General features: G+C 40.8%; 1 protein-coding gene across 4 annotated transcripts in view; it reads right to left on the reverse strand.

Annotated features, from left to right (window-relative positions):
• Tamm41 (TAM41 mitochondrial translocator assembly and maintenance homolog) overlaps positions 1-14,863 on the reverse strand; it is a 45,987-nt gene extending 31,124 nt beyond the window's left edge. For 3 of the 4 annotated variants that reach the window (XM_077793452.1, XM_077793453.1, XM_077793454.1), the window contains exons 1-3: positions 14,488-14,863; positions 11,992-12,174; positions 9,061-9,153 (exon numbers count right to left, since the gene is read on the reverse strand). In XM_077793452.1, coding sequence (XP_077649578.1) covers positions 9,061-9,153; positions 11,992-12,174; positions 14,488-14,622 — 411 coding nt within the window. In that variant the 5' untranslated portion in view covers positions 14,623-14,863. Of the gene's footprint in view, positions 1-2,343; positions 2,448-9,060; positions 9,154-11,991; positions 12,175-14,487 lie in introns of those variants that run through there. The other variant, XM_077793455.1, reaches the window with a different exon arrangement.
• Between the last annotated feature and the right edge of the window lie 2,733 nt (positions 14,864-17,596).

Consider the following 17,596-nt stretch of genomic DNA (forward strand, 5'->3'; position numbering starts at 1 on the left):
GTGTGAGTTTGGGCAAATGACCTAACTTCTCAGAACTTAAGTCATCATCTATAAAATAGGGATAATAGATTCGTATCAAGGAATTGTCAAAGATTGAAAACAACAATAAATGTAAATGTTTGAGTTCGTGCTTTGCTCAATACAAAGCATTATTCTCCTAAATACATGTCAGAAGCAGCTGTCTTTGTCTAAAATCCATGTCAGAAGCAGCTGTCTTTGACTGTCTCCAAATCCATTAAATATATTAGAGCTCCAGTCTGTTCTCAGAGTCTCGGTTTTTAAAAACAGTAAGGTAGGGCTGGGGATGTAGCACAGTGGTACAGTGCTTGCTTTGTATGTGTAAGGCCCTGGGTTCCATCCCCAATTACTTACACACACACACAGACACACACACCACACACACACACAAAATGCACTCTAGTTAAGAGAATATGTTCAAGTCTCAGCTCCATCTCCTCCTAGCTGTGGTGATGGGCATTGCTCCTTATCAATAAAATGGGGTTAACAGACCAAATGAGATATGGTACACAACACATTAGCTGAAGTGAGCTTCCTTTGGTGTGCTTCTTGGTACACAGGCAATGAGTTTCTCTGAGCCAGGGGTTTTCATCTTTGCTAGCGTTAGCATCATGGGAAAGTTTATTAAAACACATAATAATGGGTCCAAACCCCAAAGCTTCTGATTCAGTTGCCCTGCAGGAAGGTTGAAAATGTATATTTCTAACAAGGTCCTAGAAAATGTTGAGGCTATTTTGGGTTCAGGGACACCTTTTCCCCCCCTTTTTTTGTATTGAGGATTGAACTCTTGGGTGCCTAATCAATAAGCCACCTCCCCAGTCCCTTTTATTTTGAGACAGAATCTCACTAAGTTGCTGATGCTGGCCTCGAACTTGTGATCCTCCTGCCTCAGCCTCCTGAATTACTGGGATCATAGGCATGCACTAAAGTGCCCAGCCAGAGACCAAATTTTGAGAATACTTTTAGCCATTCTGCTTAAAAGGAGAATTACCAAATTGCTCTTCAGAATGGTTATATCAATTTATATTCCCACATAATCTTTTTAAAATATCTGCTACTGACTGATTTTCTATACAAAGAAAAGAGTCTAGAAGTCCTTAATAAGGACTCATAGATATCTGAAATGTATCAACTGTCTCTAAAACAACTTGGTGTTGTTGATAAATTTTCCTCCTATAATAGAAAACAGGGCATATAAAATTGTCTTTTGCCAAATAATAATGCATGATAAATTAAGATGGCATACAGAAGGCACACTCTAAGAAACTCCAAAATAAAGTTTTATTGGAAAGAGGAGAATGATGTTATCCTAAGGTATAGTTTTTTGTTGTTAAAAAAAAAAAGTGGTAGCACCATAAGACATATAACTATAAATCAAGCTTAACAACCTAAATTCTAACTTATGCCTTGTGTTATCCACTTTTTTTCTAAGGGAATATTTCCAACATCTATACCTCATATATGATAAGTAAGCCACCTGGTTCAATATCACCTCCTCCACCCTTATAATTATGAGAACTTAATAGACCTTAATTAAGCCTTTTGGCTTGGGTGAGTTTAGTATTTTTGCCATCATCTGCAGAGTATAACACTGAGGAACAGCCCAGGAACAAGACTTGCCTAAGGTTGCACAATGAACCAATGGCAAAACCAGGGCCACACCCTTGCACTATGCAAATCAAGTTCTAAATATTTTGAGTTATTATCATGCATTCAATTATCGATGTATTCTGCTTGACTTATTTTGACAGAACTTTAAAACAATTTTTTTTTCAATGTGGAAATTGAACTGGGGGCTGTAAATATGCTAGGCAAGTACTCGACCACTGAGTTGCATCTCCAGCTCCTGAAATTTTAAGATCCTACAACACCTTAGAAGTAAAATTTGTATTCCATATGGAATCAGTGATCTAGGAAGGCAACTTCCTCAACTTACTGGTGGAAAAACTGAGGGCCAGAGAAGTTAAATATCTTTCTCTAAGAAGTGGCACAATGGACCAAGCGAGGTCCAGTCCCCTGATGTGTCCCCTGAGATACCATTCTGCTTCCATATTCCTACCCTTCAGCCCTTCTCAATAATTATTCTCTCTCTCTCTCTCTCTCTCTCTCTCTCTCTCTCTCTCTCGATATTACAGAAAACCAGTGAAATCAGAGGCTATTTTGAGACGCTAACAACTCAAAGAGGCAAACAAAAGAATAAGTTTGGAAGATTTTCTCCTAGTTAACAGAATAACCAATTGTTCTCCAAGAAATCTGTTCTACTTAGGTTGTAAGAAAGCAGTCCAGTACTTAAGGTGAAGAGAGTGCAAATAAAAGCATCCTTACTCAAAGGGAAAACGTCAATTCTGAAGGCTCTGCTACTGTGCTGATCTGGTTCTTCAACGAAAGGTGAACTAGGAACTTGTCTCGGCAGCACTGTTATTTGTTGTTCAGAGTGAAAAGCCAGTGAACGCTTGGGGCACTGCCAGAGAGGCCTGGGAAAAGAAGAAAGTCCTCAGAGTTGTGAATAGCTGTTTGTACCTTACTGGGAATGCCCCGACCTGAACTGCATAGATAACATTAGCTCTACTGCCAGGGTGCAGATCTTGACTGCAGAGAGGAAGGGGCAAAGCTCGGAGGGACTTTAAAAGGAGAGATTTGTGAGTACCTTTCAAGACAGAGAAAAAAAGAAAGCCACCCTCCATCTCTATAACAGTCACTGGGAAAGACTACTTGAATTGTGAAGAGTGAAGTTTCAGTTACAAAGAAGGCAACCCTACTTAGTGCTGAACTACTCAACCGTTGGCCAGAATTTTTTGATTCCAAATGGTCAGGAGGGGTGACTCTTCTAAATAGTCACTGCTTGAAAATGAAGAAGGGCGGAACACAAGAATGGGATCAAACCTTATCTATCTACTGGACTGGGGGATCTTCAAGGACAAATAATGTGGGGGTCTTTTTTTTTTTTTTTTTTTTTTTTGGCATGCACAAAGAAGAACCTTAGTTGTCTTTTCAATAACTAAATGAATGGCTCAATCTTTGCATTTCAAAGGCTAGAAAACCAAAGGCTGGTTCACAGGAGGGAAGAGCCAAAACTAGTAAACCAGGTTTTCCAATTCCCAGTTCAGGGATCTTTTATACCAGGGGGATTTTTCCCATTTGAAATACATAAATAAATACAACTCTAATACGGTGATAGTTACAGGACTGTAAATATACTAAAAAACCATTGAACTTTACACTTTAAATGGTTGAATTATGGTATGTGAAGTGTACCTTAATAAAGCTATTACAAAAAACCAATGCTGCATTACTGGCTGGGGTGTAGCTCAGTGGTAGACACCTTGGCTAGCATGCCTGAGGCCCTGGGTTCCATCTCTAGAGCCCTGAAAGATAAAAAGAAACTTCAAACAAAATTATCTCTACAGGGCTAGGGTTGTGGCTCAGTGGTAGAGCACTTGCCTAGAACATGCAGGGCACTGGGTTCTATCCTCAGCACCATATAAAAATGAATAAATAAAATAAAGGTATAAAAAAATGTTAGGGCTGTTGTTGTGGCTCAGGGGTAGAGTGCTCACTTAGCACGTGCAAGGCCCTGAGTTTGATCCTCAGCACCACATAAAAATAAATGAATAAAATAAAGGAATTGTGTCCAACTAAAACTGGAAATTAGATATTTTAAAAAAAAATTTAAATGTTACAAAATCATCTATACATGAAAAACAAGTGAAATACAAAAATCCCAAATTATGTCAAAGTAATTAGGGAACTGACTTTAACTTGCTTTAGTGTTTTCTTTTTTTTAAACTTACAAAAGAATGTTCATATGTTCTATTAAGTAATTTAAATTCCATGGTTCTTCACTTAAAAAATATTTGCAGGGCTTGGGATGTAGTACAGTGGTGACTTGCTCAGCCACACACACACACACACACACACACACACACACACACACACACACACACATACAGCAAATGACTAAATGACTCAGAAACGTAAGTCTGTACTAGAAATCAAAACATGGTATCTCCTCAATTATAAGGTAAGTTGCTAGTAAAGTATAACAGAAATTTAATTTTAGACTCAATTTTTCCCAGAAATGTCCATCTTTTTAACTCCTGTATATTCCTTTTAAAGATTTAACTTGCAAGTAATTGAGGAATTCTATTTCAATTTGCAAAGTGCAAGACAATTTTGGAGTTTTAGACAATATAACAATGTAACTGCTTTTAAAACATAAAAACAAAGAATTCGTACTCTTTCTCATAATTCTTAAAATAACCACCCATTTTTCTTGTTGAAAACGCTACTATCCTTCCAACAGATTTGCTCAAGTTTGATTAATACTTGCTGCCACCTAGAGGGAAAAATGATTGCTGAAAGACTTACCACAAAGAAGTCCGCTTAACTGTGATTTCCACAGGAGTGGAAAAAACTGGGGGCAGGAGCAGGAGGGAGTCACTTCACCTGTTTATCATTTTCACTTTTTAAAAAGATAAGTCTTTTTTTTTTTTTTTTTTTTTGGTACTAGTGATTAAATCCAGGGGTGCTCTACCACTGAGATACACCTCCAGCCCTTTTTATTTTTTCTTTTGAGACAGGGTCTTACTAAATTGCTGGGGCTGGTCTCAAACTTGTGATCCTCCTGCCTCAGCCTCCCAGGTCCCTGGGATTCAGGTGTGAGCTACCATGGCAAGCTTTTATTTTATTCTCTAAATTAGGCAAGAAATGCACAGTTTTGTTGAAGGTAAATGTAGCTGCTACTCCTTGTCTTGGGCTGCTTTTATTTTACAAGAACATATGACATTTAGATAAATTCTGAGATCAGGCCATAGGGTGTAGCTCAGCAGGTCACATACTTAGCATGTGCAAGGCCCTGGGTTCGATCCCCAGAACAAAATCAAAACAACAAAACAAAACAAAACAAAAAGATAATTTCCAGTACTTACATTCTTAGATTTCAGGGCATCTCAGGTTTCTAACACCATTTTTTTTTTAATTTAAAAAATTCCAGGCATAATGCAATATTTTTGTATTTGATCTTATTTGATCTCAACATAACTGAGAAAGCCAGGGATGAAGAGAAGGGAAATATCATTTTTCTGAATGGTTCTGAAGTATCAGGAATTTCAGAACCCTTGTCCACAGATGAAAATATCCCAAGGTGTGTGGCACAGGGTCACAAGATTAGTAAGGGTCACAACTGAGATCCTAACCTTAGCTCTCTCAGACTCTAACTAAAATGCCCATGTTCTTCCCAACATTAATACTCTGTTTCCAATTTTCAACACTTTTGGGGCGTTGGCAGGGTAAGTACTATTATCCCTATTTTACGCATGAATTGACTGACATTCAGAAAGATAAAACCAGGTGCCTGAGTTCGTATAAACTCCTAATAAGCAGTAGGAATTAATATGACCAAACACTTCTAATTCCACATTCATTTATCTTCCTATCAATAACATTTTTAAAATTATAAAACCCTTAGAAGTAAAATGAATATTTATATATTTTCAATTGCATTTATTTGCTTAATTATGAGCTTTACCTGTTATCCAGTCTAAGAATGAGAAATTCATCTATAGATATTTGAAATTATTTCAGTAAGCTTATTGTTTCTGGATGTTAAAAAAATGTATGTATGGGCTGGGGGTGTGGCTCAGTGGTAGAGCACATGCCTAGCATGTGTGAGGCCTTGGGTTCCATTTCCAGCACCACACACACAAAACAAAACAAAACAAAAAGCACCTGGCAAATTCTTTTGTTTGTCAGACACAGAAATTTTTTCTTTTTCTATTTGGGGCTATTTATGGATTATAGAGATTTGGTAAAGTATACTCCAAAAGGAAATTACAACCTTTCCTTTCTCCCTACTTAATCATCCCTGCAAAATTTTAAAATTTATGGTGAATATTCTTATTTTATGGTAATACAGTTATTTCCTTAGGTTTAATAAGAATCTGTTTCTCGGGCTGGGGCCGTAGCTCAGTGGCAGAGCACTTGCCTAGCATGTGTAAGGCACTGGGTTTGATCCTCAGCACCACATAAAAATTTAAAAAAAGGTAAAAAAAAAAAAAAAAAAAAAAAAAAAAGTAAAATAAAGGCATTCTGTCCATTTACAACTATTAAAAAAAATTTTTTTTTTTAAAGAATCTGTTTTTCTTGGGTGGGGAAATGTAGCTCAATGGTAGGGCACTCGACTAGTATGTGCAAGACCCTAGGCTTGATCCCCAGCACTGCCAAATAATAATAATAATAATAAGCATAATTATAAAATGATTTTACTGAAGGAAAATTTATAAGTGTACATATTTGAAAGATTTGGCTTGATAAATTTTTACACATGTGCATACATGTATAATATGCTCAAGTATTTCTGCATATTTTAATGAATTATACAATTTTTTTCTGTTTTTTATTGGTGCATATTATTTATATAGAAGGGTGGGGGTTTCATTGTGGTATATACATATATAAATAAAGTGTAATTTGGTCAGTTTCACTTCCTAGCATCCCCCAATTTCCCTCCTCTTCTCTACTTCCTCTACCTTAGTGGTCTCCCTTCTATTTTCACTGAATTCTTTTTTCCTCCCAGTTTCATCCCTCTATCTTTCATATATGAAAGAAAACATATCTCTAGTTTTCACATATGATACTGTGAGTCTGACTTATTTCACTCAAAATTATGATCTCTGGTTCCATCCAATTTCCTGCAAATGACAGAATTTGTTCTTTGTTGGGAAGAGTTTTATTCTTTCTGAATAAAATTCCATTTACACTACTAAATTTTAAGCCCAGGTTCAAAGCAAGAGCATCTTGACAGCCCATATACACAAATAAAGAAATTTTTCTGACACAGACCAAATGAACTATGACTGTAGAAATCTCTAATTTTTCCCCATAGCTCACTATAAAAGGAGGTAGGGGTTGCTGTTATGGGAGATACCTGAGAACAACCCATCTGCTATTTTTGGAGCCTAAGACCTGGTCAGTATAATAAAAATTTTCCTTGGGAGGTGTGTGAGATTGACAACTGTGACTAGTTAGCACAGTTCTTTCTTTTGCTGTACTGGGGATTGAACCCAGGAGCACTTTAACACTGAGCTACATCCCCAGCCCTTTTTATTTTTTATTTTGAGATTGGTTCTTGCTAAGGTGCTGCAGCTGGTCTTAAACTTGTGATCCTCCTGCCTCAACCTCCTGAGTTACTGGAATTCTAGATGTATGCCATTGCATCTGGCTCAAGTAGTTCTTAAAAAAGAAGAAGCTTTTTTTTTTTTTTTCTCAGAAAATAGGCCATACTTTTGAAAAAAAGAAAGAAGATGATAGTTGCAAACACTTGTTAAAAGTTCAAGTTCCTTCCCACTTCTTTGTCCCTATTCCTTTCTATCAAAGCCATGGAGAAGCCAAAACCCCACAGTCTCTTTTGGGAGCATCCCCAATGAGGTAAGAACATACTGACAGGACATCACCACTGGCCTCAGGAGGATAAAACAGAGTCCAGAATACCATTCTCCCCTGGAATGACGGCCTGACTCATTCATTCACTCAACAGTTACTGACTGCTTTCTATGTGACAGACACTGTCCTGTCTTTTTCGAGGAGACAACAGTGGACACGTAGTGCCCTGAGCTTCTAGAAGAGAAGATGATGATGTACATAGTACTGACAGAGGTGCCACTAAGGCACTGGACACCTTCTCTGTCAACTCCCCGAATGGACTAACCCTGTACCTGAGGGGGAAAATCTGTCTTTTACTCCCAGCATCTGACACCAAATGTGTAGGGCTTTTTCTGTCACACCAACCAATTCTCCAACTTTTTGGACACCAGTTGTGTGTCCTACAATAGAATTTAATTTTGATATTATCTATCTCGAGCTATATAGAGAATCCGTAAGTTAGGGGCTCAATCCCACACAACTAAGTAGCTGTAAATTTCCACAATCCCTTCCTCTGGGTTGATAATTTGTTAGAAGGGCTCACAGAACTCAGGAAGGCTTACTTACTATTACCAGCTTATTCTAAAGTATCCAACTCAGGATCAGCTAAATAGAGTGATGCAGGGGTTGGGGATGTAGCTCAGTGGTAAAATACTTAACATGTGCAAGACCCTAGGTTTGATACCAAGCATATGAAGGAGGAGAAGGAGGAAGAGGAGGAGGAGGAGGAGGGAGGAGAGATGAGGAAGGAATAAGTAGGGGGAAGGAGTATGAAGAAGATAAGGAGGAGGGAGGAGGGGGAAGAAGAAGAAGAGGAGGAGAAGGAAGGAAGGAGGAGAAGGAGAAGAAAGAGGAAAAAGAGGAGGAATAGAAGTAGTAGTAGGAGGAGGACAAGGTATCGTTGGGTGGGACTGGGAACTGAGCTCTGCGCCCACTCTAAAGGCCCCATCCTCCCAGCACCTTAATGTATTTATTCATCAACATGGAAACTCTCAGAACTCTGTTATTGAGGGTTTTATGGGGGTCCCACTACCTAGGCATGGCTGATTAATTCACTGCCACTGAGAGTAACTCGATCTCCAGCCGCTCACCCCTTCCAGAGGTGGGTGGAAAATGGGAGGTAGGGATGAAAGTTCCAGCCCACTAAGCACATTGGTGGTTTCTCTGGTAACCAGCCCCTATCCTGAAGCTATCTAGGGCCCACCAAGGGTCACCTGGGAAGGCTGGGGATGGGGCTTAGTGGTTTAGTGCTTACCTAGCATGCACATGCATGAGGCCCTGGGTTCAAGCCAGAAGGAAAAGAAAAAAAAAAGAGTGCCCTCATTAGATGAACTCAGGTATGGTTGAAAGGGACTTGTTGCTCCTAACACTTAGGAATTCTAAGGCTTTTAGGAGCTCTGTGCCACAAGCCAAAGACAAAAACCAACCATATATTTCTTATTATGTCACAATATCACAAAGTAATATCTGGACATTGGTAATGAATTTTATAGGTAGAAGAAGGAGGGATCTAATAGGCATTTCCATTTCCTAGAGTTCCATCTCGTTGCAATCACAAGGATCAAAGTCAAGTCAGGTTCAGAGGCACCCTAATTATGGCAGCCTAAAAAAACACACACTCACCGGTTTTTGGAGGCGTCCAGCAATGTATAAGTTATTCCAGTTAAGGAGATCTTCAATTAGAATACTGGTGCTAATAACCCCATATTTGATAAGCTGAAAAAGAAAAGAAATGGGTGGAAAAAAAAAGCCAAATATTAGGTTGTTTCTTATGCAAGTACAAAACATAAGGAAACACATCAAATTCTGGACCAGAGTAGGACCTTGATTTCCAAAGTCACTCAAAATGCCTTCCATGGAAACACCCACATCTCCACCAAAACACTTTGAGAGGTTTAATGTCTAAAACAGATTTGGAACTCAGATATGGTTCAAGATACAGTTCAAAGTACAGGAGGTGAGGTGATCACAAACTTAGGTCCATGTGATGTTAAAGGCAGAATGGCTCTTAGACACCATTCTGCAAAAAAACAAAACAAATAAAAAAAAAATAAACTGGTCCTTTCCAAACGTTTGAGAAATATTGATTTAGTTCATGTTTTCCATCTGAGAAATAAAAAGCTGAGGCCCAGAAAGAATAAATTAAATACCCCAAATGGCAACAGTACTAACAGAGTTAAAACTAGGTCCTAGAGCCAGGCATAGTATGTACCTATAGACCCAGATATTTGGGAGGCTGAGGCAGGAGGATGGCTTGAGCCTGTAGTATGGGGCCAGCCCAAACAATACTGAGAGACCCTGTCACTCTCCAAAACAAAATACAAGGCTGGGAATATACTCAGAGGTGCTTACCTAGCATGCATGTAGCCCTAGGTTTCATCTCTAGTACCACAAAAACAAACAAATAAACAAACTAGATCCTAGAATTTCAGTTCCCAATGTTCTTTTCATTGCAAAGTAACAGAAAGTTTCTTTAATTAAAAGTTTTTACAGATATCCTTTACATAGTCAACTCCTCTATTGCTGTTGACTTGGAAAGGCTTATAGTTACAAAGCAACATCCCCAAATAAAACCTCTTTATCAGTGCTAAACACATGGAATATGGTCAAGTCAATTTCTATAATAATTTGTATAAACCCTGAATGTAGATTTCCCAGTTTACAAAGTCCTGTTTGTGTTAACAAATACCTTCAGATCTACTTTACTCAACTTTGGTATCCAAATAGCCTTCTCAGGCTGCACATATGTAAAAAGCATCCAAAGAATTTCAATTAAAATGTACAGTCCCCTTGGTATACAATTTTGACTAAACCTTTAGTTACTGGAGCTTGTAATACTGTTTGAAAGTTACTAATTAGAGATAGGCTCAGCATAACATTAATTATGGATAAAGAACACAGTTATGTGTTTTGCATGAATAAGTGGAAGTGGAAGGTTGGGATTTTCCCTCCACTAGGCCACAGGACTGCAGAAACAATTCTTGCTACAGGCAAGTAATAGCTGGGGGGCAGGAGGGGGGACAGTAGAAACAGCACAAGCCTAGAAATCAAGGAGCCTGTCACTAACTAGGTGCCTGACCTTATGGAAGGTGTTCTCTCTAAACCTTCATTTCCTCATCTGCAAAATGCAGGCGCAACTAGGTGTAGTGGTGCACAGGTGGAACTCCAGCTACTCAGAGGCTCAGGCAGGAGGATTATAAGAATGAGGCCAGTTTGAGCAACTCAGCAAGAAGCTGTTTCAAAATATAATTTAAAAAGGGGTGAGGAAGTTGCTCAGTGGTAGAGTGCCCCTGGGTTCATACCTTAGTACCATATAAAAGGGAAAAAAAATGCAAGGGAAGTAGGATAGGACCTCAACCAGAAAAGCAAACAGATGGCCTTAAGGGTTTACAGACATCACCAATCACAGCACTTATCCTCAGCCAAGTTCAGATACTTCAGATCCTTCTCAAGTCAGTATTCCAGTCTCCTGCCCTTTAACGCATGATCCTTTGAGCAGTTACATGAGCATTACCAGACAGCTTGTAAAATATGCAGCATCTCAGGTTCCATCCCAGACTACTCAATCAGAATCTGCACTTTAAAAGATCCCCACGTGATCCATATGCCTGTAAGTATGCTCTAAAAATCAGCAGGAGTGTCAGTCTAGCAAGTGAAGCCCATACCTCATTCCTAACCCAACTAATCTCCAGGAGGCAACTGAGTTAGATCCCCACTCGTCTTCATATTCTGGGGATCCACTTAGCTCTTGACAGTCCTCTTAAGATACTGGAATGCTTCATCTGGTTTGTTTTTTTTTTTTTTTTTGGTAGTGCTAGTGCTATAGATCAAACTCAGGAACTCATACATGCTAGGCAAGCACTCTACCACTAAGCTACAACCCAAACCTCTGGGCTGTCTCTCGTCTAAAAGATAGGCAAGAGTCTCTGATGTCAGACAATCCCTCTTTGGGGACCTTTGCCCTCTAACACCCCACTCTTGAATCCCACTCACGTGTTAACACCAAGAGGTTCCTGTCTATTACTTGGCCTCACAGACTACCAGTCTCCCTTAATGCCCCCTTCACTTCCAATTTCTTCCTGGGGGTGTCTGTTCCTCCTTCTAGATAAGACTGATCTCCACCCTGATCTTGAATAGGGCTGCCTATTCCTCACACTGACCAAACCAGGGTTCTCAAAGTATGGTTCCTAGACCTTTGGTTTCAGTGTCATTTGGAAGCTTGTTAGAAAAGCAAATTCTCCAGCTCCAACTAGACCTACTGAATCAGAAACTCTGGGGGTGGATCCCTGCAATCTGTGTGTGCAACAGATTAAAACTTGGGAACCAATTGGCCAAAAAAAAAAAAAAAAAGTAACATTCAATCACCTTCTCACACTGCAATCACAATGAAGGGGAGTTGAGGACTCCAGCGCCTGCTCTGTCCCTGGGTTCAGAACATCCAGCAGGAGTGTGACCCTTTCCTATCTGCACAAACATACATATTTCACTGGTGCTCTTTTAACAAAGGTTAATAATTAGCCAAGTTAAGACAAAGGCCCAACGAACGTCACTTACCCTACCATCACACATAATCAATGGATTGTAGTAAACTCCAGCGCCATAGTTATTCTGGACAGATGTGATCATCTTGGGCCCTAAAACTTTTAGAAATGAGTAGTGGCTCCAATTCTTTTTCAGGTTTTCTGAATGCCATGCAATAGGGTCATCTACTGTGAACACAAAATCCAGCATTGCATTCTGTAAAGAAAAGAGAATGAGTTCATTAATTCCTGGAAAAGTGGCTAGATGGAGTGGAACCCTCCCAAATATTGTGCTATTATGATTAGCAGAAGATCTAGGGTCTCCAATCTCTGAAAGCAATGTGAGCTTTGTTTTAATACAAATACTAATTTAATGTGTACTATGTCAGCACTTTATATATAATATACACAGCAACTTACTTTATCTTCACAATAATTCTACAAAGTAGGTATGCAATATTCCAATTTTATAGGAAAGGAAACCAATGTCCAGGATAAGCACTGTGCCTTGGTACACAGGGCTAATTAGCCACAGACCTAAGGAGCATGGTAATAAATTCTGTGTGCTGAATAATTGTGCTCATTACCTTTCACCTAACTGCAGTTAAATGTGTTCCACTTTTCTTCCAGATCAAAGATCACTTGGACAAACTCTACTAAGTAGTATGTAAAAGGAAATAAGTCATTCACAACTACTAATAAAGTACCTATGAGTTCTGATGGGTCCTAGGGTAGAAGAGCTCAGTCTACTGGAGGGAGTACACAACTTGACTTGATAGAGGAATGCATAATGTACTAATATCACTTAAGAGTGGGGGCAGATCCCCAATGGCTTAGGAGGCTGAGGCAGGAGGATTGCAGGTTCAAAGCCAGTTTCAGGAACTTAATGAGGCTATAAGGAACCTACTGAGACCCTGTCTCAAGATAAAAAACAAAAAGGGCTGAGGATGTGGCTTGATGGTTAAGTATCCTTGGGTTCAATCCATGGAACAAAAAAAAAAAAAAAAGTCAGATCCAAGAGAACAAGAAGTAGGAATGTTTCTAGGGAATTTAAGTAGGAGTCTTGAAGAAGGCATTCAAGGGAAACAGGGCTGGTAAAAGTACTTGGGGAAGCATGAGGAAGGCACTGAGCCATGTACAGGAAACTACTTCTATGGGTAGGAGACAGTCAGGCATGTTCTGGACCTGCAGTTTGGTGCTACTGGAACAAAACATACTTATGTTGTGGGAGATAGGACCAGAGAGGCTGTTTGCCATGCCTGAAAACTTTCCTGCAGAAGAACTAACTTGAGAGTGGAGATAAAGGATGAGGGAAATCTGATAGGTAACCACTAAAAAATTCCAGGGGAGAAACAAAAAAGTTTGAGGCGAGGCACTTGGGGTAGAGACTGGTTTGGAGGAGATTCAGTATTAGAATATACAAGGTTTGTTAACTTGAATGTAGGGGATGAGAGTGAGGGTAAGGAAAGAATCTTTTTTTTTTTTTTTTTTTGGAGGGAATTCCAGTTCTACTCAAAGGAAAACCTTCACTGAAAAATGATGAAGAGTCTACAGGAGACTAAAGGATGCTCTGGGTTTCCCTCACTGTGATCCACAAACCACTGGTGATACTTAAGATGTGAGGAAGACATGGGTAAACATTCTTAAAGATCTATAATTATGTAAATGTATATTAGAAAAGTAATTAGATCATACTATAATTTCTCACACAACTTCATATGCTGCCAATTTAAAGAACAACATTGTAACAGCATAGATAGGAAATCCAGGCTGTAGATAGCCTCACCAGGAAGTGAATAGGCAAACTTTAACCAAAAGGCAAATTACAGCCAAGTATCTAAGTCCCTATTGCAATTTTCACACTGAATTCTGTAAATCACAATGAAAATTATATTGCTGTTGTGCTCAGCCAACTCTGAAGAGTAACAATGTTTAGTCCCCACTAGACACTTGTTAAATATGCTGAGCATGAAGTGCATACACCGGCTAGCCACGAACTGTTGTCCTTAGTTACCTTCACGGTACCTGCCCTGGCCCTACAGACAATTCATCAATTTCCTTGAAATCAGAGGATTATTTTGTATTTTCTCCCACAGCTGCAGATAGGCGCTCAAAACTTGGCTGCGCATGAGAATCAAGCGACGTTTTTCAAATTCCTGAAGCCCAGCCCCATTCTAGAAGAGTTAAATCAGGAATCTCAGGTAGAACCCAGCAATTTTTTTTTTTTTTTTAAAGCTCCCTAGAAAATTCCAACGTAGTATCCAGGTTGAACACTGAATTAGAATTTAGCAACAGTTTTTCCCTTCACCTAACTGCAGCTCCCAAGTGGATTCCTAAATTATCCTTCAAAACTCAGCTCACGTTCTCGTTATACTAAGAACACTTCTGAACGATTTGCATCCTCCTCATTGACGCCTGGAGCGCTCAGGCCACCCTAGGGGTCCGAAGGGAGAACGAGCAGAATCCTGGCAATGGGGCGGACCGCGGGGAAGCCGCATGGGGAAGGTCCGGTCTCTGGGGCCGGGCTCACCTTCTGGTCTGAATTGGGACCCGCCTGGCGGTACACCCCGGAGCCATAGGCGAAAGCCAGGCTCAGCTCCTCGGGGAAGTGAGACAGGATCTTGCGGAAGGCCACCCCCGAGCTGTGCAGCGCCTGCAGCGCCATGGGTCAGAGGCTGAGAGAAAACCGAGGACCCTTGGCGGAGCAGGGCGAAGGAACACAGTAGCAGGGACAAGTGGTTAAGGGTGAGGAAATGGAAGTGGGGACACCCGCTCAAAAGTATGACGACTGAGTGGAGAGGTGGGACTTCAAACACTCGCACGCAGTTGGAGCGGTCGGTCTGTCAGAACCGAAGGTGAGAGGAGCATCGTGTGAGGCTCAGGTGGGCGGCGGTCTTGCAGGCGCAGCTTCCTCTCCCGGCCCCGCCCCTCACGCACACGCGCTTCAAAGGCGCAAGAGACGGCGCGCGCCGGTGTGTGAGGACGCCGGAGTTCTGCAGAGTCCCCTGGTGGTCGGAGGAGCGCTCTGCAGGCCTGGCTTGAGCTGCAACTTTAAGCCGGTCTGGGGGATGGGTGGGAGGTGCAGGTTCATGTCAGCTACCTAAACTGCTCCTGTGTCTAAGGAATCTTCTGTAACTCTCTCCTCAAGCCACAGTTTTAAGAAATGACTATAAAATCGTGTGTGTTGAAGATTTTTTCTAATGAAGCAAAGCCTCATATATAGAATTAACTATTCTAAAGTATACAGTTCAGTGCTATTTGTTCTTTAACAATGTTGTGCAACCATCATTTCTTTATGATTTTAAATTGAAGGATTTTTTGGAGGGGAGGTGGGTATTAGGGATTGAACCCAGGGGCATTTTGTCACTGAGTTACATCCCCAGCTCTTTTTTAAAATTTTTTAAAAATTTATTTATTTATTTATTTATTTATTTATTTTTGTGACAGGTTCTCACTAGGTTGCTAAGGCTACCCTCTCGAGTAACTGGGATTACAAGCGTGTGTCACCGCGCCCAACTTGAAGGAGATTTTGAAGGTTTAAAACACAAGTAAATTTTAAAATATGCCAAATTCCACCATCTGGAGATTAAAAGCTGTTAATATTTGGCTGTGATTTCTTCCTAATAATCCAATGATGGATACGAAAGTGCTCCACAAATAGAAAAAGACTGCACACATGTCCTCTGATATTTGAGTTTAATTTTAAGGGAAGAGAAGACTCTCTGTCCCTTTGCCTTGGGGATTGGTCTCACATCAGGCGAGATGTGGTTTCTGGATCAAACAGAACCTGAGGGTAGAAAAGATCTTAGAGGTCTCTTTTTCATTTACGACCACAGACATTTGCTCAAGATCACCTGGAGTTTCAGGATGCAGCTTGATACCCAGGACAGACACTTTATAGCTACTCATTCTGCCCCTATATACTCTGCATCTCAACAATGGGTCAAGCATGGTGGTGCACACCTGTGGACCCAGCTACTTAGAGGGCTGAAGCAGGAGGATTGATTGAGCCTGGGCAATAAGGACCCCACTTTCAAAAAGAGGAAAGAAGGAAAAAAGAAAGTTGTAATATCTAACATTTAGGTAACTGGGCGTATTTTCACATGAATTTCTCATTTATCCCCCCTCTAGTACCCTGTGGAAGGAGGTAATTGCTTCTATTTAACAGATAATGTTAAAGCTACATGCCATGTCACATCATTCTGTAGCAAAACCAGAGCTAAAACTCAGGTCTGGCTCCACCTTGTGGTTCTTTTCACAATTCTCTCTCCTTTCCTTCAGGGGTTTTGAATACCAACCTGTTGGAGTGAGCCGTTAGCTTAGATTGGTGTAGGCAGAAAAGAGGCCGAGAAACCAGTAACCAAAACTGTTACCCTAAGGCCACCATGAATAAAATGGTGACTCCTGGGTGGTAGAAGCAGAGAAAAGTGAGATAATTCAATAGGAAAAATTAATTGTGGTTAAGTGCTGAGAAATTTGAGGTGAATAGATCAGGGTTATAGCCATGGAGGGACTAGAGGTGTAAGGAGGAGATACAAGGAAATCAGAATATAATGTGTAGTCATGAACCTGGGTACCCAGCCTTCTAGTAATGTCCTTCCAAAAAGGGAGAATTAATCAGTTCTGGGTGTGCAGGAGAGAGACCACAGGAAGAAGCGTTGTTGCCAGGTCTTGAAGGATGGGTAGCAGTTTATCACACAGAAAACAGTAGAGGTTCCACAAAGAAAGGCACGGTGGCTCATGCGTGTCATCCCAGCAGTGTGGGAGGCTGAAGCAGGAGGATCGCAAGTTTGGGGTCAACCTGGCCAATTTAGTGAAGTTCTGCCTCAAGATAAAATATGAAAAGGGCTGGGTTATGTAATTCAGTGGAAGTTCAATTCCCGAGACCGCCAAAAAAAAAAAAAAAAATCGATTGTGACATGGCTTCTCAGCTTCAGCGGGACAGCTAACCTACTGGTCCTTGCTGAAAAGGAGCCACGGAGCAGTAGAGTGGCCTCATGAATGGCAAGTGCCAAGCCGGCCTGCTGCCACATGGAGCCCAAAGCACAGGCAGGACAAAGCCACCGACCTGCCTGTCTCTGCCACCAGGTCTGGGCACAGTATGGATACAGAAGCCTGTGTCACACAGTGCTGCAGTCCCATCCCAAGACCTCAGCCTCCTGCTTCCTGATGTGCCACCAGAAAATGAAAGTGGGACAGGCTTGGGACTCAAGAACTGACCAATAGCATTAGCACATCTCCAAGCCCTAATTAGCATAAGTTTGGACCAATAGCGGTGAACCGATTGGTTTATAAACTCCTAGACCAAAGCCCTCAGTTTTGGAAGACTTGCTATAGAGTTCTCCTATTTGGGGTTTAGTAAGGTGTCTGTCTCTGGGTTTTAACAAATTCTGATATTACACTTATTCACCCTCAGTAAGAAGTGCCACAGTTCTTGGCTTCAGAGGTCTGCATCTCATGCAATCTGTATCTGTCACCAGAAACACAAAAACTGCCTGCTAGTAGGAGCAGGGATAGCAGGGAGTTGAGCTTTTCCTGGAAACTCTGGTTTTAACTGGCTTAATGATAGGCTTTGGGGGTGGGGTGTGTGGCCTGCTTAGCATGTGTGGGGCCCTCCATTCAATCCCCAGCACCCAAAG

Source organism: Urocitellus parryii, chromosome 16 (genome assembly GCF_045843805.1).
Source record: "Urocitellus parryii isolate mUroPar1 chromosome 16, mUroPar1.hap1, whole genome shotgun sequence".
NCBI lineage: Eukaryota > Metazoa > Chordata > Mammalia > Rodentia > Sciuridae > Urocitellus > Urocitellus parryii.